The sequence below is a fragment of the Podarcis melisellensis genome (genome assembly GCF_964234715.1).
Source record: "Podarcis melisellensis genome assembly, chromosome: 18".
Taxonomy (NCBI): domain Eukaryota; kingdom Metazoa; phylum Chordata; class Lepidosauria; order Squamata; family Lacertidae; genus Podarcis; species Podarcis melisellensis.
Genome location: NC_138536.1, coordinates 7398820 through 7421141, shown reverse-complemented (window position 1 = coordinate 7421141; position 22322 = coordinate 7398820). Strand labels below are relative to the sequence as shown.

The following is a 22322-nucleotide window of genomic DNA, read 5'->3' as shown; positions in this document are numbered from 1 at the left end:
ATAATAAGAAAAAAAAATCTGAATCTCAGAAGCCAGAACATCAAGAGGGATCGCTGCGCAGTGAAAGCAGCAATCCCTCTTGCTGTTCTGGCTTCTGGGATAGCTGCGCAGCCTGCACTCGCTCCATAAGACGCACACACATTTCCCCTTAATTTTTAGGAGGGGAAAAGTGAGTCTTATAGAGCAAAAAATACGGTATCTCTTGTCAAAGGCAGAATGCCCGGTGGGTGTTGGAACTGGGGTTTCAAGGGATGATTGCAGGGGGCGGGCATCTCCCAATCTGTTTCCCCCTGTGGTGAAAAATTCACGTGCGTAAAGGTTTGCAGCAAAGTGGCTGAGGCAATGCCAGTGTTTTGATTGCAGGAGGAGCCGAGAGCCCTGCGTGTCCTCTGAGAAATTGTTTGTTGCTCTGACTCCAAAAACGTTCTGGGCTCTCTGAGATGGGTTTTCCACATGAACGCATGAGAGCCCTGTTGCGTTCAGCTGAGCTGAGTGCATAAATCCTATGCACACCCTCCCAGTGCAGCTGCAGCTGTACCTACGGGACCGCCTCTCCTGGTATGCCCCACAGAGAAACCTACGGTCTGCAAATAATAACATCCTCAAGGTCTCAGGCCTCAGAGAGGTTAGGCTGGCCTCAACTAGAGCCAGGGCCTTCTCGGCTGCGGCTCCAATCTGGTGGAACGCTCTGTCACAAGAGACTAGGGCCCTGCGGGACCTGACATCTTTCCGCAGGGCCTGCAAGACAGAGTTGTTCCACCAGGCCTTTGGTCAGGGCGCAGCCTGACTCCCTCCTCTGGCAACCTGCACGGAAATTTGCTTAATCGGTTGCCATCAATTTGATTTTAATTAATTTTTATAATGAAATATTTTTAGAATGTGTTTGATTATTTGATTGTTGTTAGCCGCCCTGAGCCCGGCTTCGGCTGGGGAGGGCGGGATATAAATAAAAATTATTATTATTATTATTATTATTATTATTATTATTATTATTATTATTATTATTTTAGGCTGCTGTTGATAGAACCACAAAACCCCAAGTTACAGGGATTATTGGCTTGTCTTCAGCTCAGTTCCATTCCCCTATCAAATATCTGAAGGGCTGTCACATAGAGGAAGGCGCAAGCTTGTTTTTTCCTGCTCTGGACTTGAACCAACGGCTTCAAGTTACAAGACAGGAGATACTGTTTGACAGCAGAGCGAACTCCATCGGAAGGTGGTGGACTCTCCTTCCTGGGAGGTTTTCCAACAGAGGTTGGATGGCCATCTGTCATGGATGCTTTAGTTGTGGCGCGCACCCTTTGTTAAATAGAACACTTGCAGGAATGCTGTTCACCTTCCAGAGAAAGTGTTGTTGCGTACAATCCCTGCAGCTTGCAGTGGAAAAGTCATTGCAACATTTGGATAAATCTTTCTGTATGAATTCCCCCCAGTGTTTGAAGACAGGAGGCAGCCCAAAAGCTTGCAAAGAAGCTCATGGTTTCTCTTTCTCCCCCCTGCCACTGCGCCCCCCCCCAATGAGGCTGCAATTCAGGGATTTGGCAAGCCTTGAGCAGATTTTGGTTCTGTTGCATAAGACTGCTTCGGAGAGAGGGCCAGCTTTCTGCTCTGTTTGTCTCCCTCCTCGAGGCTGCCTGCTTGCTTAACCACCTCCTCTGTTCCCTGTGTGCAGTCCCGCAGAACAACGAGAAGCTACAGGAGAGCCCGTGTGTCTTTGCCCTGACGCCGAGGCAAGTGGAGCTCATCAGAAATTCCAGGTATTCTGCTAGGGTTCCTAGTCTTCCCCTGGTGGGTTTCCCTTTGACCGGAGACTTCCTGTTTCCCTGCTGGGGCTTTTACCTGGGTTAAGTCTTTCTCCAGGTCTCGCGAGCTGGCATCTGGAGCCAGTGGGCAGGCAACACCCCACAACTGACCCTCTGGCCATTGTCCTGAGAGTGGGACCCCTTTGCTATGGATGCTATGGTGGCAATAGAGTGCGTTTCAGTTAATTGTACCACATTCAAGTGACAAACCCTCCAGCAGAGCTTTTGGCCTCTAGTCTGCAAATTGGGAATGAACAATGTCAGAGAACAGAATCTAAGCTGACAAACCAAAATTCGTCTGTGTGTGTCCGTGTGTCCGTGTCCCCGCTGAAAAATCCTGGGGTCGGACTTGGGGTTATTACTCTTGCGATAAATGTTTCCCTTCTCTGTGAACACAGATGCTTAACCTGGCGGGGATGTTTGTCTTGTTTTCATTTGGCAGGGAGCTGCAACCAGGTGTGAGATCGGTCCAGGTAGTCCTCAGGTACGTCTGAAGGCTGCGGCTGCTAATTAAAACCCCTGAGATGGGGGCAGCGGGTGGGGAGGAATATTACAAAAGCCAGGCAGTGGCGTCATCGGAAGAGATCCTTGGCTGACAATCTTGCAAGCGGCTTCCCTACATTGCGGTTACCAGGCTACCTCTCCTAACGCAAAGCTTCTGCTGTTTCACAAGGTCGCAGTTTGCCTGTACATCTGCTTCTTTTCCATGGCCACTCCTGATCAGGAGGGAGAGCCTTGAGCTTTTGAAGGTGACGGCTAGGTTTCCAAAGGACCGGGGCTGCTTCGGCAGTGTGCATTTAAGTCACATGGCTTTCCCCCCAGAAAATCCCACAAGCAGCTCTTCGCCAAGGTTTCTGGCAGGTGTAGCTGTGTGGTGGGCAAACTGCAGCTCAAGGGGTTATTTTTTGCAGTGTACGCTGCCTGGGGCACAGGCCTCTGATCCATTTGCAGAAGCTAATTCAGTGTTTCCAAAAAAATGTTTAGGGGTACAGTGGTACCTTGGGTTACAGACGCTTCAGGTTACAGACACTTCAGGTTACAGACTCCGCTAACCCAGAAATAGTACCTCGGGTTAAGAACTTTGCTTGGGGGGGGGGTGTCTCCTAATCTTCCCCTTCCTATTTGTTTCTTTGATCTGGCGGTACAGTGGTACTTCGGGTTACATATGCTTCAGGTTACATACGCTTCAGGTTACATACGCTTCGGGTTACAGACTCTGCTAACCCAGAAATAGTACCTCGGGTTAAGAACTTTGCTTCAAGATGAGAACAGAAATCGTGTGGCAGCAGTGGGAGGCCCCATTAGCTAAAGTGGTGCTTCAGGTTAAGAACAGTTTCAGGTTAAGAATGGACCTCCAGAACGAATTAAGTTCTTAACCTGAGTTACCACTGTACTCTCATTTTCCTACACATTCTGAAATAAAGGTAAAGGTACCTCTGACTGTTAGGTCCAGTCGCAAATGACCTTGGGGTCATGTGGCCAGCATGACTAAGCCGCTTCTGGTGAACCAGAGCAGTGCATGGAAAACACCGTTTACCTTTCTGCTGGAGTGGTACCTATTTATCTACTTGCACTTTGACGTGCTTTCGAACTGCTAGGTGGACATAAGCAGGGACCGAGCAACAGGAGCTCACCCCGGGGTCATAGGGATTCGAACCACCAACCTTCTGGTCGGCAAGCCCTAGGCTCTGTGAAATGTCTAAACCACTGAGCCTCTTGGGCTTGCTGATCAGAAGGTTGGCGGTTCGAATCCCTGCATCGGAGTGAGCTCCCGTTGCTCCGTCCCAGCTCCTGACAACCTAGCAGTTCGAAAGCACGCCAAAGTGCAAGTAGATAAATAGATACTGCTGTGGCAGGAAGGTAAATAGCATTTCCATGCGCTCTGGTTTCGGTCACAGTGTTCCATTGTGCAAGAAGTGGTTTAGTTCTGCTGGCTACATGACCCAGAAAGCTCTTTGCGGACAAGCGCCGGCTCCCTCGGCCTGAAAGCAAGATGAGCACCGCAACCCCATAGCCACATTTGACTGGACTTAACCGTCCAGGGGTCCTTTACCTTTACAAACCGCTATTCTGAATAACACTTTTTAGGGGCAACTGGGGATGGGTTTGTAGAACTGAGCAAAGAAGCATGGGAACGACTGGTCTAGAGCCTTTGCTTTCTTTCCCCCGCAGAATCTGCTACACAGATACCAGATGCCCTCAGGAAGACCAGTATCCCCCAAACATCGCTGTGAAAGTGAACCATAGTTACTGTTCTGTCCCGGTAAGTCAACCCAGATCCTCTGAAACGCATACAGAAGAGGACAGGGGAGTCCACTGCCCATTTTTTGTGAGATGGGCTGCTTTCCGTTGGCGATTCATACCACCCGTCAGCAGCGGAGAGGGTAGGCTGTCTCAACATTTGCAGAGCTAAAAGCCGCCGCCGCTTTTTCCAGACCAAGACTTTGTCCTCAACCATAGCCAGCCTCCCCGGATGGTGCAGTTTTGCACAGTTCACAGTGTTGGTGCTGACCTTTTAAGCCCTAAACCAGGCTTCCTCAACCTTGGCCCTCCAGATGTTTTTGTCCTAGACTCCTATGATCCCTAGCTAGCAGGACCAGTGGTCAGGGATGATGGGAATTGTAGCCTCAACATCTGGAAGGTGGAGGTTGAGGAAGCCTGTGGCCTAAACAGCCTCGGCCCAGTATTCCTGAAGGAGCGTCTCCACCCCCATTGTTCATCCCAGACACTGAGGTCCAGCTCCGAGGGCCTTCTGGCGGTTCCCTCCCTACGAAAAGTGAGGTTACAGGGAACCAGGCAGAGGGCCTTCTCAGTAGTGGCGCCCGCCCTGTGGAATGCCCTCCCATCAGATGTCAAGGAAATAAACAACTATCTGACTTTTAGAAGACATCCGAAGACAGCCCTGTTTAGGGAAGCTTTTAATGTTTGATGTTTGATTGTGTTTTTAATATTCTGTTGGGAGCTGCCCAGAGTGGCTGGGGAGGCCCGGCCAGATGGGCAGGGTATAAATAATAATTTTTTACTATTACATTATTATATCTAGCTGCATCCAGTTTGGGGTGGCTTTTCCTCGATGTCCTTGCTGGGAATCTTGTGCCCTGCAGGGCCTTTGAAACGGACGGTTTGTGAGCAGATTGCAGAGAAACAGATAAGCCCTTGAAGGTCATTGAGCAGAAATTTAGCAAAAGACGTGCAAATTGGAGATGCATTCCTCTTCTTTGTTTACATCATTGGCTAATTCTTGCTTTTCGTGTGTTTGCGTGATTTGTGTGTGTCTTTTGCTGGCAACGAAACAAACTCTCCCTCCCTCTCTCTCCCTTTCTTTCTAGGGCTATTATCCCTCCAACAAACCAGGTGTGGAGCCCAAGCGGCCTTGTCGTCCCATTAACCTCACTCACCTCATGTACCTGTCTTCCGCAACCAACCGCATCACCGTCATCTGGGGCAATTACGGAAAGGTGCGGGGCAGGTTGGGCGGGCAGTCACAAAATTGCCGCTGCCCCTCTTCTCCTCCTCCCTTAAATGTTTGTCCCGCTTTGCATATGCAGACGTGTTTTCAGCTGTGCCCGGGTGTGGTTTTGCACGCCCACTCCCTCTTTCGGTAGGTGTGCCAATGTCAAAACTGAGTTGAGCTCAGGGAAGCTGCTGACTCTCCCTGTTCCTTTAAGAAGCCGGCTGTGCAAAGTGCTGACTGGCCACCCCTTGGGTGACTGTCACAACCTTGGCTCAGAGCAGAGTGGATTTGATTTAAATCATGGGTAGGCAAACTAAGGCCCAGGGACCGGATCCGGCCCAATCACCTTCTCAGTCTGGCCCGCGGGTGGTCCGGGAATCAGTGTGTTTTTACATGAGTGGAATGTGTGCTTTTATTTAAAATGTAAAGGTAAAGGTAAAGGTACCCCTGCCCGTACGGACCAGTCTTGACAGACTCTGGGGTTGTGCGCCCATCTCACTTAAGAGGCCAGGGGCCAGCGCTGTCCGGAGACACTTCCGGGTCACGTGGCCAGCGTGACATCGCTGCTCTGGCGAGCCAGAGCCGCACACGGAAACGCCGTTTACCTTCCCGCTGGTAAGCGGTCCCTATTTATCTATTTGCACCCGGAGGTGCTTTCGAACTGCTAGGTTGGCAGGCGCTGGGACCGAGCAGCGGGAGCGCACCCCGCAGCAGGGATTCGAACCGCCGACCTTTCGATCGGCAAGTCCTAGGCGCTGAGGCTTTAACCCACAGCGCCACCTGCGTCCCATTTAAAATGTATCTCTGCATTATTTGTGGGGCCTGCTTGGTGTTTTTACATGAGTAGAATGTGTCCTTTTATTTAAGATGCATCTCTGGGTTATTTGTGGGGCATAGTAATTCATTCATTTATTTACTTTCAAAACATAGTCCGTCCACCCCCCCTAAGGTCTGATGGACAGTGGACTGGCCTCCTGCTGAAAAAGTTTGCTGACCCTTGATTTAAATCAAATCGATTTAAATCACTCGTCAGTAAGACTTGATTTAAATCATTATTTTTTTTTTTACAGAAAGACTCATTCTTGCTTGTATAAACTTAACATTTACAACCAGATGAAGGTTTCAATTTTGGAATGATAAATTTCCAGAGAAGGTTTTTTACAGTTATATCAAAAAATACTGATTTGGTTATACTATTAGAAATACATAGACCGATAATTAATTATTGTGAGGTTTAATTAGGACAGTCCACTTGTATATTGGCTTCCTCCGACCTCTTTTTCTCAATGGTGACACAGACCACTGGTAATGTAAGAATATTCTCCACAACTGTGAGCAGGGCAGTGGGGTGGGCTAAGCAAAGACAAGTGACTGCAATTCACTGTGACGTTGTTCCCTGCTCCTTGTTTAGGCTGCATGGAAAAAGCATTTTGGTTCCTGAAATTCATTCCATTTGTGCAGATGAAATACAGTGGTACCTTGGTTTAAGAACAACTTAGTTTATGAACAACTTGGATTAAGAACACTGCAAACCCAGAAGTAGGTCTTTTTGTTAAAATTTGTGGGTCATAAATCCTTTGACCCACTGAGTCTGCTGCAGTGGCCCTGTAATAAATTTGATTTATTGCCACTCCGACAAACATGCTTCCACATGCTTCCACTCACGCGCTGCCACTCTTCTCAGTTGCAGGATGATAACAGAGTTCACACGCAGCGTAAAATGGCTTGTCTGCGTCGACGTGGTGTCTCCAATAATTCAGCTCGACACCAGTGCTTCTATTCTAGCACTCTTTGTTTTGAAGCATTCAAAAACAGAAAGGAAAAACCTACAGAATCTAGCTGCATGCTTGCAGCTTTCTGTCCAACGAAAACGAAACTGTCTTGCTCATGTTCTCAGACAAGACTGCTCTCCAGAGAGAGCTCAGCCCCCACAGAGCACAGATCAAAGGGAAATGCCCGGGTCATGTGGGCATTGCACAAAGTGAATAAGAACGCTTCCTGGAGTGTCCAGAACCACAACAGTTTTGGTTTCTGAACTTTGCCTTGGAAGCAGAACATGTCGAGTGTGCTCCATTTGTAAATTGTAAATCTGCTATGGGAAAGCTCGCCTTGGTTTAAGAACGCTTTGGTTTAAGAACAGATTTCCGGAACGGATTAAGTTTGTAAACCAAGGTACCGCTGATAGAATTCTACAGGATGTGATAATACTGTCAAAACATTGAAGATCCAGTGATCCCCAGGCATTCTCCAGATGGTGGAGATGTCGGGCACCCAGGCATCTTCACTTGGTCGCAAGCCCTGAGAGGGTGAATAATGGGCAGAGCAGGAGATGCGAATTTTGCCTTTGCATAGTCAGCTACCGTATTTTTCGCTCCATAGGGTGCACTGGACTATAGGGCGCACCTAGTTTTTAGGGGGGGAAATAAAGAAAAAAATTATTTTCCCCCCCAGCCCCAAAGAGCTCGCGCTCCGAAGGCTTGCGGATAGCTGCCTGAAGCCCGGGGAGCGCAGCGGGAGTTGGCACTGTGCTCCCCAGGCTTCAGGCTGCAGGCTGCTATCCACAAGCCTTCAGAGCGCGGCGGGAACTCCTGCTGCACTCTGAAGGCTTGCAGATAGCTGCCTGAAGCCTGGAGAGCGAGAGGAGTCGGTTCGCACCGACCCCTCTCATAGAATCATAGAGTTGGAAGAGACCACAAGGGCCATTGAGTCCAACCCCCCTGCCAAGCAGGAAACACCATCAGAGCACTCCTGACATATGGTTGTCAAGCCTCTGCTTCAAGACCTCCAAAGAAGGAAACTCCACCACACTCCTGCGGCCAATCAGTGAGATGCGCGGTGGCGCCAGCCGCTCCGGTCCAGAGGAGTCAGACACCTTATGGTAGCTTCAGGGACCTTATGCTCGGAGGAGGCCTTATTATCAGGGAGGTCTTATTTTTGGGGGAGGCCTTATTTTGGGGGGATGTCTCCACCCCCCTCATTCTGCCCGCACACTGAGGTCCAGCACCGACGGCCTTCTGGCGGTTCCCTCCCTGCGAGAAGCCAAGTTACAGGGAACCAAGCAGAGGGCCTTCTCGGTGGTGGCGCCCGCCCTGTGGAACGCCCTCTCTTGAAAGACCTACATTGGCTCCCAGTAAGTTTCCGAGCACAATTCAAAGTGTTGGTGCTGACCTTCAAAGCCCTAAACGGCCTCGGTCCAGTATACCTGAAGGAGCGTGTCCACCTCCATCGTTCAGCCCGGACACTGAGGTCCATCACTGAGGGCCTTCTGGCGGTTCCTTCACTGCGAGAAGCCAAGTTACAGGGAACCAGGCAGAGGGCCTTCTCGGTGGTGGCGCCTGCCCTGTGGAACGCCCTCCCACCAGATGTCAAAGAGAACAACAACTACCAGACTTTTAGAAGACATCTGAAGGCAGCCCTGTTTAGGGAAACTTTTAACGTTCGATGCATTACTGTATTTTAATATTTTCTTGGAAGCTGCCCAGAGTGGCTGGGGAAGCCCAGCCAGATGGGCGGGGTATAAATAATACATCATTATTATTATTATTATTATTATTATTATTATTATTATTATTTATTTATTTGCCTTATATTACAGCGAGAGGCAAAACTGGAAGTACCATATTTTTCGCTCCATAAGGCACACCTACTTTTTTTGCAAGGGGGGGGGATTCAAGGGAAAAAATACTATTTAAAGGGAGCGCTGAGCAGAGCCTGTATGCATACAGGCTCTGCTCAGCGCTCCCTTTCTTGAGCCGCATGGAGCATGTGTGCGGCGCTTGCAGTCTTGTCCCCGAGGAGGGAGAAGAGCTTCCCGTCACTGAATACTCCCAGCCTTCCCGCTACTCCCAGAGCTTGTGGGGCTGGCGGGGGAAGCCCAGGTTTTCCCCAGTCCCAGGGACCCCACATTCGCTCCATAAGATGCACAGACATTTCCTCTTAGATTTTAAGAGGGAAAAAAGCGTGTCTTATGAAGCGAAAAACACGGTAGGTCTTATTTCGGGGGATGCCTTATATTGCAGCGAGAGGCAAAACTGGAAGTAGGTCTTATTTTTGTGGGATGTCTTCCTTTCAGGGAAAGTCGGTAAGCACAGGAACCGAAACACAGGAAGGATCCTTTGCCAGGTGACAGGAGGGCTGCTTTGAAAGACCAATGAAGCTTTCCCCACCCTGCGATTTCTCACAACCCCTCTGTTCTCATCCCCCTCTTCAGAGTTATTCCGTGGGCCTCTTCCTCGTGAGACAGATGACGTCGGCAGAGCTGCTCCAGAGGTTGAGAGTAATCGGCATTAAGCACCCAGAGCTGTGCAAAGCACTTGGTGAGTTGGCACGCTTCTCAGGGAACTGTAGAATCAGAGTCTCAAGGGACCCCCGAAGGCCATGCAATGCGGGAATCTTTTTCCCAGCATGGGACTCAAACCAACGGCCCTGAAATTAAGGGCATCGTGCTCCTGTGGAGCGGGGCGGTACATGAAGAAAGGAGTTCTGCAGATGGGGAGTTGCAATCCGGCAGTCTCCAGAAGGCTGCCGCTTCGCCGCCCCTGAGCCAGTGTTAGAAACTCAGGTATGTAAATGAGGTGCAAAATGGCTCCTTAAACCAGGGTTGCAGTCGCCAAAACAGATTGTCCTAGTTGCCATTTCGGAGGGCCAGGAGATTAGGAAGTTGTATTTTTCAGTGCAAGTCTCTGGTTCCTGAAATCTGTCCTGGTTGTGTCGATAAACTAGCACAGATAGAATTCTACAGGGTTTGTTGTTAAGTACAGTGGTACCTCGGGTTACATACGCTTCAGGTTGCATACGCTTCAGGTTACAGACTCCGCTATCCCAGAAATAGTACCTCGGGTTAAGAACTTTGCTTCAGGATGAGAACAGAAATCGTGCTCTGGCAGCACGGCAGCAGCGGGAGGCCCCATTAGCTAAAGTGGTGCTTCAGGTTAAGAACAGTTTCAGGTTAAGTACGGACCTCCGGAATGAATTAAGTACTTAAGTCGAGGTACCACTGTACATGAAAACAATGGTACGTGGGTGGGGCTGTGGTGTAAACCACAGAGCCTAGGACTTGCCGATCAGAAGGTTGGCGGTTCGAATCCCCGCAACTGGGTGAGCTCCCGTTGCTCGGTCCCTGCTCCTGCCAACCTAGCAGTTCGAAAGCACACCAGTCCAAGTAGATAAATAGGTACCGCTCCGGCAGGAAGGTAAACGGCATTTCCGTGCGCTGTTCTGGTTCGCCAGAAGCGGCTTAGTCCTGCTGGCCACATGACCCGGAAGCTGTAAGCCGGCTCCCTCGGCCAGTAAAGCGAGATGAGCGCCGCAACCCCAAAGTCAGCCACGACCGGGACCTAATGGTCAGGGGCCCCTTTACCTTTACCTTACATGAAAGCAGGTAAGATCCAAGGCATTTTGGAAAGCATCTGAAGGCAGCTCTGTTTAGGGAAGTTTTTAATGTTTGATGTTTTATTGTGTTTTAAATATTCTATTGGGAGCCGCCCAGAGTGGCTGGGGAAACCCAGCCAGATGGGCAGGGTATGAATATTATTATTATTATTATTATTATTATTATTATTATTATTATTATTATTATGATATTGCTGTAGCCCCTCTGAACAGCATGCTATCGGGGAAGAGCTTCAGCACAACCAATAAAGCAGAACAAGCCCAACCCCTAGCTCACAATGATTGTTCCAAAAAACACGTTGCGGAGTATACCTGCCGTAAAACACCCGTCTAGAGGGGCCCTTTGTCTTGGGCAGAAGCAGGTCAAGGGGGGGACGAGACAGATTCTTCCACTGCCCAGTTTCTCTGTTCCCTGGGGAGTCGTGAAAGCTGCTAACAAAGACCACCGCTTTGTTCCCTCTCTTCTCTTCTCCCGCATATTCTCCCCCCGACTCAACAACCGTAGTTAAAGAGAAGCTTCGCCTGGATCCAGAAAGCGAAATCGCCACCACTGGTGTCAGAGTGTCTCTCATATGCCCGGTAAGTGAGCCATGTTGTGTTGTAAAGCGCTCTCTCTCTCTCTCTCTCTCTCTCTGTGTGTGTGTGTGTGTGTTTAGAGGTGGCAGCCACAGCACAGCTCACATGCCTTGGGAACAGCTGATTGGTGAGAAGGTGCCATTGCAGGAGATGCTCTGACACTTTTAAGATTTGCTTAAGTCCAGTAGCCTTGGAACGTTTATTATGTGTCTATCCCATTTATATCAAGGTAGCATGCCTGGTTCCCCCCACTCCTCATTTAATCCCCGCAACAACCCTGTTGGGAATCTCCCCGAGAGCTTCGGAGGAAGGGTGGTATATAAATTTAATAAATTGCTCTCTGCTGTTTTCAAGCTCCTCAAGGCTACTGAGTCTTTCACCCTCCCTTTGGAAGCTGGGCTTTGCTCAGCAAAGGCATATCCCTGTCCTTAAAGGGACCCCTGACCATTAGGTCCAGTCGTGGCCGACTCTGGGGTTGCGGCGCTCATCTCGCTTTACTGGCCAAGGGAGCCGGCGTACAGCTTCCAGGTCATGTGGCCAGCATGACAAAGCTGCTTCTGGCAAACCAGAGCAGCGCACGGAAACGCCGTTTACCTTCCCGCCGGAGTGGTACCTATTTATCTACTTGCAGTTTGACGTGCTTTTGAACTGCTAGGTTGGCAGGAGCAGGGACCGAGCAACGGGAGCTCACCCCGTCGCGGGGAATCGAACCGCCGACCTTCTGATTGGCAAGCCCTGGGCTTTGTGGTTTAACCCACAGCTCCACCCACAGCGCCACCCACTCCCCTTGAGTGCCTCTACATGACTAGAATGTGCCATTGAACTCTGAAAAGGCCTCTTCCTTGCCTGGATGGAGTTTGGAGGGGTGTGTGTGTGTGTTGTAGGAATTAGCCTTCTATACAAAGGTAGACATTTGCATCCGTTGCTCCGCCCACCTTTGCTCAGGCTCCGCCCACCACCACCAGGTGGCCCCCGGGAGCCTGTCGAGAAGTAAGTGCGGCCCTCAGGCTGACAGTGGTTCCTAGAGCGCCGAAAGAGCTGCCCCAGGCATTTCCTCCTCTCGGTCCATTCTGGGGCTTTCATAACGTTCCTCACCTTTCTCTCCAAAGCTTGTGAAGATGCGTCTGTCGGTGCCGTGTCGGGCCGAGACCTGCGCTCATCTGCAGTGTTTCGACGCCGTTTTCTACCTGCAGATGAATGAGAAGAAGCCCACCTGGATGTGCCCAGTTTGTGACAAACCGGCCACTTACGACCAACTGATGATTGATGGGTGAGTTGAGCTGATTGCCTCGTCGGAAGCACCTCTCTCTCTTTACCTCTGTGTCTGTGTGTGTGTGTCTTGAGCATAGCTGTCAACTTACAGATTTGAAAATAAGGGACCAGCAGCCTCGAAAATAAGGGATCAGCAGCCAAAATAAGGGATTTTCAGAGCACAGGTATGTTCAACTTCTGAGCCCCTCCGAGCCAAAGGCAGAAAGCCCAGCCAGCAGCCAAACGAAGCCTCAAGCGGTGGTTCCCACAGCGCAGCAACCCGGCAAAAGGGATGCAGCAAGGAAAACCACCGTCACCTCTCCGCTGGGAAGCGCTGAGCAAAGGCGAGTCCCCAGGCAACGCGGCCGATTTGATTGGCACAAGGCATGCAAGCTCCACCCCCCAGTCATTCTTAGACTCCTTATTGGGTGGGCAACGCAGCCAAGCAACACAGTTGGAGCATCCCTCCTCCCTGGCCGGCAGGGAGGGAGGGAGAGGAGCTGCTTCCTTTGAAACCGGGGACGTCATCAATAAGGGACAGCAGGGCTGGGATAAGGGACTTTCCCACCAAATAAGGGACGGTTGACAGCTATGGTCTTGAGGCCTGCCTTAGAATAACAGAACCACAGAGTTGGGTCACCTGGTCCAACCTCCTGCAATGCAGGGAACATAATGGAAGAATTGCCTGATGGACGGCCATCTCTTTGAAAACCTCCAAGGGAGGAGCGGCCAACGCCTTCTGAGGGAGTCCACCGTCAGAAAGCTGTTCCTCTTCGAAAGTTCTTTCTAGTGTTTTGTCAGAATCTCATTTTTCATCCTTTGAATCCATTGGTTTGGTTCCTGGCCCCGGAACAGCAGCAGACAAGCAAGCTTGCTCCATCTTCCATGCAGATCTTTGAAGGAGGGTCTCTCGGTCTTTACAGTGGTACCTCAGGTTACATACGCTTCAGGTTACATACGCTTCAGGTTACAGGCTCCGTTAACCCAGAAATAGTGCTTCAGGTTAAGAACTTTGCTTCAGGATGAGAACAGAAATCGTGCTCCAGTGGCGCGGCAGCAGGAGGCCCCATTAGCTAAAGTGGTGCTTCAGGTTAAGAACAGTTTCAGGTTAAGAACGGACCTCCGGAACGAATTAAATACTTAACCCGAGGTACCACTGCATTTACTTTATTTACAGCACTTTATTTATTTAGAAATAATTTTTATTTGATTTTACAACAACAACAAGAACAACAACAACAACAACAACAATAATAATTACTATTTATAACCCACTCATCTGGCTGGGCTTCCCCAGCCACTCTGGGCAGCTTTCAAAGGTGTTCCTGGTATAAGTGATTTCACTTACACGCATGGTGCCTGTAATAATAATAATAATAATAATAATAATTTATTTATACCCCAACCATCTGGGTGGGTTTCCCCAGCCACTCTGGGCGGCTTCCAACAAAACACTAAAATACAATAACCTATTAAACATGAAAAGCTTCCCTAAACAGGGCTGCCTTCGGATGTCTTCTAAAAATCTGGAAGTTGTTTTTCTCTTTGACATCTGGTGGGAGGGCGTTCCACAGGGCGGGCGCCACCACCGAGAAGGCCCTCTGTCTGGTTCCCTGTAACTTGGCTTCTCACTGCGAGGAAACTGCCAGAAGGCCCTCGGAGCTGGACCTCAGTGTCCGGGCAAAACGATGGGGGTGGAGATGCTTCTTCAGGCTTATAAATTCAGAGTTATAACAATATAAAATATATATCCGTTTTTGGAGACTTCTCCGAATCTCTAGGCTTCCCACCTGCCCCTCCATGGGTCCTATTATAAACCTTTCCAACTGTGTATTATTTCACCATCCAAATTCTATGTCTCTCCAGTTGATCCATAATATCTTCTACATTACAAGTGTTATTGCAATCCTGCTAATGTTTTCATCTGCTTACAGTGGTCTCTCAAGTAAATTATAATTCCCTCCCCATTCTTTATTGAAGTTTTGGTCTTCTTGGTTCCTGAGCTTTCTCGTCAAGTTTTGCCATTTTGGCATAGACCAACAGCTTAGTTTGCCATTCCTCTCTGGCAGGGACTTTTGTCTTCTTTCCATCTCTGGGCTTTAAAGGGGGACAAAACCTTGTGTGAGGAATTAGGATATTTTTGTGTCGCTTTCTAACAAGATCTCCAAGCGACTTTCATTTAAAAACCTAATCATTCTCATATTTCACATCTGGCAACAAATGTGCCCCTTTGGTTTGACATAGTACATGGGTAAAAGGTAAAGGGACCCCTGACCGTTAGGTCCAGCCGCGGACGACTCTGGGGTTGTAGCGCTCATCTCGCTTTATTGGCCGAGGGAGCCAGCGTACAGCTTCTGGGTCATGTGGCCAGCAGGACTAAGCCGCTTCTGGCGAACCAGAGCAGTGCACGGAAACGCCGTTTACCTTCCCGCCGGAGCAGTGCCTATTTATCTACTTGCACTTTGACGTTCTTTCAAACTGCTAGGTTGGCAGGAGCAGGGACCGAGCAACGGGAGCTCACCCCGTCGCGGGGATTCGAACCGCCGACCTTCTGATCAGCAAGTCCTAGGCTCAGTGGTTTAACCCACAGCGCTACCCGCATCCCTAGTACATGGGTAGGCAAGTCTAAAAAGCCCGGGACACAAATTTTCATGGCCCTGTGGTGGCTTCATTTTCCTGAAGTACAGTGGTGCCTCGCAAGACGAAATTAATTCGTTCCGTGAGTTGTGTCGTCTTGCGATTTTTTTGTCTTGCGGAGTGCGGATTCGCTGGGTATTAGCGGCTTTAAGAAAAAGGAAGCAAACTTGCAAGACGTTTTCGTCTTGCAAAGCAAGCCCATAGGGGAAATCGTCTTGCGAAGCAACTCAAAAAACGAAAAACCCTTTCGTCTTGCGCGTTTTTCGTCTAGCGAGGCATTCGTCTTGCGAGGCACCACTGTATTGTATTTAGCGTTAACTCTGGAACTCTGGAAGTGTATACTTGACACAATTCAGAATTAAATTGGCAGCTGTGCTGTCTCTTCCCCCACAGGCTCTTGTCGAAGATCTTGACGGAATGTGAAGATGCCGACGAGATTGAATACTTGGTGGACGGCTCCTGGTGCCCTATCAAAGCAGAGAAGGAGAGGAGCTACAGTCCCCAGTGTCCAATTTTAGTTGTGGGTGGGTCCACAGGTGAGTCTAAAACTATTTGCTGGTAACTGCTGTGTTTCCTTCCTAAATGGGGGACCAAGGGCCCAGTAACCCTGGTGCCGCAGAGCTTTGAAAGTTTCAGCTGCACCCAATGTTACTCCTGCCTGATCAGAGTAGACCCACTGAAGGACTTGACCATGGGTAGGCAAACTAAGGCCCGGGGGCCAGATCCGGCCCAATCGCCTTCTAAATCCGGCCCACGGGCGGTCCGGGAATCAGTGTGTTTTTACATGAGTAGAATATGTCCTTTTATTTAAAATGCATCTCTGGGTGATTTGTGGGGCCTGCCTTGTGTTTTTACATGAGTAGATTGTGTGCTTTTATTTAAAATGCATCTCTGGGTTAGTTGTGGGGCATAGGAATTGGTTCATTCCCCCCCCCCTTTCAAAATATAGTCTGGCCCCCCACAAGGTCTGAGGGACAGTGGACCGGCCCTCTGCTGAAAAAGGTTTCCGACCCCTGGACTTGACTGTTAGAAATCTATTAATTTCTGTGGCCCGGCTCAGAATAAAACTTGGTTGAATTCCGCCCATTGTGTCTGCTGTGAATGAAGCTTGCACAGATACGAACTTTCATCTTCAATCAATGAATGAGTCTGGCTTGTCCGAAGAGGAACTGATTCCACTTCACATTCATCCCTTTTGAAAACTAGTTTGGTTTGCGTTCAGTTCACAATTCAACTGCGTCCAAATAATCCTTAACAAAGGAGACATCAAAACACACACACACACACAGTGCACATGACTGGCTTTATTCATTTCCCCCAACAATTGACCTCAAAAGACCCAAAGAGCAAAAAAAAGCATCAATAAGAGAATGAACTAGAGACAGTTCAGAGTTCTACCTCCAAACGAACTTACCGTATTTTTCGCTCTATAGGACGCAACTTTTCCCCTCCAAAAATGAAGGGGAAATCTGTGTGCGTCCTATGGAGCGAATGCAGGCTCCTTGGCTTCAGCGATAGCAACGCGAAGCCTCCGAAGCGTAGAGGGAGACCTCCCCCTGCGCTCCGGAGGCTTCACATTGCTTTCGTTGAAGCCGCCGGAGCGCAGGGAACTCCCGCTGCGCTCTGGGGGCTTCGGGCAGCTATCTGCAAGCCTTCGGAGCGCAGCAGGAGTTCCCCCTGCGCTCCGAAGGCTTGCTGATAGCCGCCTGAAGCCTGGAGAGCGAGAGGGGTCGGTGCACACAGATCCTTTCGCTCTCCAGGCTTCGCTTCGCTGGAGAGGCACTGCACAGTTTTCCCTCTCTGCGCAGCGCCCCTTCAGCGAAGCGGGAGGAGAAATGGAAGGGGCTCCGTTTCTCCTATCACTTCGCTGAAGGGGAGCTGAGCAGAGAGGGAGAGAATTCTCCCCCCCCTGTTCTCCCCCTCCTATGGTCCAGTGCGTCCTATAGAGTGAAAAATACGGTAATTCGCATACGGTTTGCCTGGCAGTTATAGGAACAAATTTCAAGTGTAGTCTGGGGATTTTCAAACTATTCCATTGGTCTGTTGCTAAACCACGCTCCTTCCTTTAGACAAATTCTTGCAGGGGGAGGGCTATTGGTGGCTATTAGTCCGGATGGTTGTGCTCTTCCTCCCTCGCTGGAAGCATAATACTTCCGAATGCCACTTCTTGGAAGCCACAGCAGCAAGGGATCTGTTTGAGAAGGCTTGAGAGTGAAATTTCTGCAGAGCTGGGCGACAGTTGGAATATAAAAACAAAGACAGAAACATGCTTAAAAATGCCGGAGGAGGCCTTCAAGGCCTCAGCCTGAGAGAAAATAAAACCAGTATATATATATACAGTCATACCTCATGTTACATTTGCTTCATGTTACGTTCTTTCAGGTTACGTCCCGCGGCCACCCGGAAGTACCGGAAAGGGTTACTTCTGGTTTTTGCTGCTCGCGCATGCACAGAAGCGCTTAATCGTGCTTTGTGCATGTGCACAAGCGCCAAATCGCGCCGCGCACCTGCACAGATACGGCGCTTCAGGTTGCTCTCTTTTCATGTTGCGAATGGGCCTCCAGAACAGATCCCATTCACAACCAGAGGTACCTCTGTACATAATAGAAATATCTATTTTAGAAAAATGATAATGATGATGGTAATGATGAACATACGATATATGATATACGACATCTTTATCGTCATTGTCCCATGCAGAACAATGAAATTGAAAAACTACATAAAACATTCAAAAACCCCTAAAAACTCGTGAAACCCCATTTTAAAATACACTATACAGTGGTGCCCCGCAAGATGAATGCCTCGCAAGACGAAAAACTCGCTAGACGAAAGAGTTTTCCGTTTTGGAGGTGCTTCGCAAAACGAATTTCCTATGGGCTTGCTTCGCAAGACGAAAATGTCTTGCGAGTTCCTGCGGGTTTTTTCCCCTTTCCCCCCCTTTTTCTAAGCCGCTTATCCGCTAAAAGCCGCTAATGGCGCTAATCCACTAATCCGTCAATGGGCTTGCTTCGCAAGACGAAAAAACCGCTAGACGAAGAGACTCGCAGAACGGATTCTTTTCGTCTTGCAAGGCACCACTGTACTATAGAGACCCTTTATGCTGCGTTTAGAACCAGAATTGCAATTGCGTAGAAACTGTTTCTCAGGTGGCTAGTCCTGGCTTTTATAACCCTGGACCTTCTTCCAGAAGGCAGAAGCTGAAAGAGATCATTTCCGGGGTGCGCACTATCCTGCGCTATCTCTGCCGCTTTCTTATGGCACCTGGCAGCATAGATTTGATCTAAGGTGGGAAGAGTGCACCCAATTATTCTCTCTGCAGTCTTTACAACCCTGGATAGCATTGTTTTTTCCCTGGCCGTGCAGCTCCCAAACCACACACACAGACCATACTTCCAGATTTTGCCGCTCGTGCACGCACACAAGCACTAAATCACGCTACGCACACAAGCGCCAAATCGCGCGCGGCACCTGTGCAGATACTGTGCTTCAGGTTGCACTCTGTTCGTGTTGCGTACGGGCCTCCGGAAGACATCCCATTCGCAACCAGAGGTACCACTGTACATAATAGAAATACCTATTTTAGAAAGGTGATGATGATAATGATGAACATCATAATAATGCGTGTTTAATTCCCCCTGCTTCCAGGAGGCACTTCGGAGGCCAACGGTGTGCCGCCGCCCGCCCCCAGCGTGGAGAACGGCAAGGTCCCCGCCGACGTGGTGGACTTGACGCTGGACAGCTCGTCCTCCGAGGAAGAGGACGACGACGACGAAGAGGAGGACGACGACGGCGGACCCAAAAGGAAACTGCCCCGCCTATACAAGAACGGCTTGGCATCCGCCTGCTGACTGCAGGGGGCGCCCCGGGTCCTCCGCGTGGGAAAAGCTTGAATACCTTGGTGCTTATTCAGACGTGGGAAGAGGGGGCTTTCTCTCCCTTCCCCGCTCCATCTCGCCCTCTTGCAAAGCTGCCCCCTGTGACTTCCCAGTTCCAAGTTGATTTTTTTAAAAAAAAAGAAAGAAAGAAAAGAAAAAAATTAAGAAGGCCGTGGCGGCGACGTTGGCAGAGCTCCTGCGTGGCTGGAAGACGAGCCATCCTCTCTCTGGGGTCTTTTGCCAGCTCAGCTTGCACCGCCGCGAGAAGCAGGGCCGGGACGGCACACACCTCTCTTGCAAGGATCCGTGTCGGGAACTGGCCACTGGCTCTCGCACCCCTGACGCCCTGCTCTCCTCTCTGCCCCCGTTGCTTCTGGGATGACCTGGTGCCAGCTGCTCGGAGCGTGTCCGAGCGCCGGCGGGCAACCCGAACTCTTCTGGGCCTCCCCAAAGCGGCATGTCTCTCTTTGGTCTTGCCTTGTTCGACAACCATTCCTGACTCCTCCTCAATCTCTCTCTTTCCCTTTCTCCGACACGTGTGAAACCCCTCGCTGGACGTTTTAAGGGAGTGCTGTGTGTTTGTTGCCCTTCGATGCCCGGAGGCTCCTAGAACCAGCAGGTTTCCCTGGTCCCCCCCTCCACTGCCCCCAGTCCCATGGGCACGTCAGGAAAGGGCTTCAGGAGGGGAGCCTGTGAAAGATGGACCTAGACTTTGAAACCAAGATGGCTTGGAGTTCCTTGGAGCATCTCGGGAGAAAACCTCATGTAAAGAACTCTTTTTAGCTTCTTCCGAAAATAATGGAGAATTCTTACATACTGATTCCCTGTTATTTCCCCCCCTTTTTTTAAGTTGAACAAAGCCATTGGGGAGGTGGGAGGTGGGGAGGGGGAGGGGTCGGAATGCGGAATGGGCTTAAACCACAAACCTGTTGTTGTTTTTTCCTCTCCTTTCTTTTGAAGTGCAATAACTTGGTGTGTTTTGGAAGGCGAAAAGGGCTGTGTGTCTCCCCGTCCCACCCTCTTTAATCTCACCAGGGCTTTAGCTTGAGTCGGGTGTTTTGGGGAACAAAACAGCTTTTTTGCCAGGGGGCGGGGGTGGGCTAGGAGTGGACGGGCCGGCGGGTTTGGGGGGGGCACAGTGGCCCTTTCCAGAACGGAAATGCCAGGTGGAGGAACTTATTATTATTATTGTTATTATTGTTTCTACCCAACTACCTCGGTTTTAAGACAAACAAACAGAAATTCAGGTGTAGCTCAGTCATGAAGTGGTGGTGGGCAGCATGCGGGTGACTGTTGTCTTTTTAAAAAATTGCCTATGGACTTCCAGCTGCTTTGATACGTCTCCCCCTCTGTTCCCCCAAAGCGCACGCCCTCGTGTATCCGTGAACTCTTTTTAAATATTGCCCCCCTTCTGCTCTGCCTGGCCTCGGATCGCTTGCCTACGTCTGCTCTTGACTTTCATTGCTGGCAAGCGAGGAAATGCTCGCCCCTCATATCACACACACACACACACACACACACACAACACACACACCCCTCTGCCCAGGAGTTGGTGCACTACTAGTAACCCCATGCAGATGACCAAGGAAAAGTGTGTCTGTTGGTTTCGTGCGTTTACACTAGGCCAAGACTGTGCAAGGTGGGCTTTTATTGCACACACTGAAAACTGAATTGGCCTCGCATTTTATTTTGGTGGGTTGGGGGAGTTGTCCTGTTTCCTTTGCCCTACCTTTCCCCCCCCCCTTTCCTGCCATTCCCACCTGTTGTCCGTCCGCCAGCCCAGAAAACGTGGGGCGCTTTTGCTGTTTTATCCCCCCAGAAAAACAAAATAAAACCATGAGGTGTGTTCAAGGCACCTCCACCTTCTCCTCTCTTCCCATTAAGCTGGAGAGAACAGCACCGCCGTCCTTTTTTAAAAAAGTCCAGACCAGTGGTGCTTCTCTCGAGCGTTGCGTTTCCAAAAAGCAATACCTCTTCCAAAGGACTGTGCCCTAGGGGGGTATTGCCGGACAGAGAAATGGCACCTCCTTGACTCCAGGCCGAGAGTGCGTCTCTTGTCTCCCTTTTCCAGGCTGCGCATGGCATGCGGGGAAAGAAAGCCCTCTCCAGGGTGTTTTAAAGAAAAGCCAGTTTAAGTGTTTTTTATAGAAGCCCCCAAACCTAAACGGTTGCTGTATAGGACCTCGCCCAAGGAGGAGAAGCAACGCGCTTAAGAGTTCAGCTGGGTCGTGGCAAGTTGTTCTTGTCAGTTGCTTTTCTCTCCCTCTGAACACCCCACCCCACTGATGGCCCCCATGCCTCTTGAAGAACCCCAGGGATAAACAGCACTTGGCGAGGGCGAAGCCCTGACCCAGTCCTTTGGAAGCCTGGAGAAGATGGCTGCAGGACGGGGAGGTGTGTCAAGTGATCCAGACTTCCTGGCTCTTCCACTCCCCCCATCCCACCCCCATATTACCTTATATATATATATCTCCCCCCCGCCCCAGGTCAAACATCTCAAACTGAAGCAATACGTTTGCAGTTTTTAAAACGCGCGCACACGAGACCTCCAGATCCACGGAGGGTTTTCAAAGATCTTTCCTTGTATAGATGATGGTTGCTTGCCTCCTCAGCCACTCAGTAGTTCATCCCGCTCCTCTCCTCCCTCAGGATTATAATTTGTGTGCTTAAACTTCTTTGGCTCCCCATCCCAGACACTGTCCATTGAGACTTCGCATCTTCCTTCCTTCCTTCCTTCCTTCCTTCCTTCCTTCCTTCCTTCCTTCCTTCCTTCCTTCCTTCCTTCCAGATTTCCATTCTGTACATATGTTTTTACTTAACATCCCTGTCCTGGTTCCCCCCTCCCCTCCTTTTCCTGTTTGTTTGTGTGTGTGTGTGCGTGTAAAAAGAAAAGAAATTATTATTTTTTCTTTCCTTCAATACACATTCTTCAGAATTCAAAAGTATAGTGTTTGTTAAATAAAATGAATTGAAAGATTTCACTTTAACCTGCTTTCACTTATGCCTGAAGTTGTTATGATGGGTCGGCTCAAAGCTCCATCTTAGCCCAGTGTCCTGCTTCCAGCAGTGGACAACCCAATGGTTTGGAAGGCCTCTGGTATCCTCCTCCTGTTCTGTTTAGCGTTGAGGACTAGTAGAGCTGTTGGTTTATTTCTGAAGAACATGGGTAAGAATTGTCTTGTAGGAACAAAACTAGTTCTAGAGCAGGGGTCCCCAGACTAAGGTCTGCGGGCTGGATAAGGCCCGAGGGACTCGTTTATCCCCTCTTACCGGCACTGCGCTGCACGGCTGCCCACTTCCGGGCCGGAGGAGCACCGGAATTAGCTTGCGCGC

The 22322-nt window shown here is 49.9% G+C and overlaps 2 protein-coding genes across 3 annotated transcripts in view; one reads left to right on the top strand and one right to left on the bottom strand.

Moving 5' to 3' along the window:
- The window catches only part of PIAS4 (protein inhibitor of activated STAT 4), a 39014-nt gene extending 19699 nt beyond the window's left edge, over nt 1-19315 (top strand). For both annotated transcript variants that reach the window (XM_081895658.1, XM_081895659.1), the window contains exons 3-11: nt 1673-1757; nt 2245-2286; nt 3975-4065; nt 5132-5260; nt 9467-9572; nt 11153-11226; nt 12333-12493; nt 15505-15647; nt 18760-19315. In XM_081895658.1, coding sequence (XP_081751784.1) covers nt 1673-1757; nt 2245-2286; nt 3975-4065; nt 5132-5260; nt 9467-9572; nt 11153-11226; nt 12333-12493; nt 15505-15647; nt 18760-18962 — 1034 coding nt within the window. In that variant the 3' untranslated portion in view covers nt 18963-19315. The remainder of the gene's footprint in view (nt 1-1672; nt 1758-2244; nt 2287-3974; nt 4066-5131; nt 5261-9466; nt 9573-11152; nt 11227-12332; nt 12494-15504; nt 15648-18759) is intronic.
- The window catches only part of TNFAIP8L1 (TNF alpha induced protein 8 like 1), a 228906-nt gene that overhangs the window by 39497 nt on the left and 167087 nt on the right, over nt 1-22322 (bottom strand). The window lies entirely within an intron of this gene.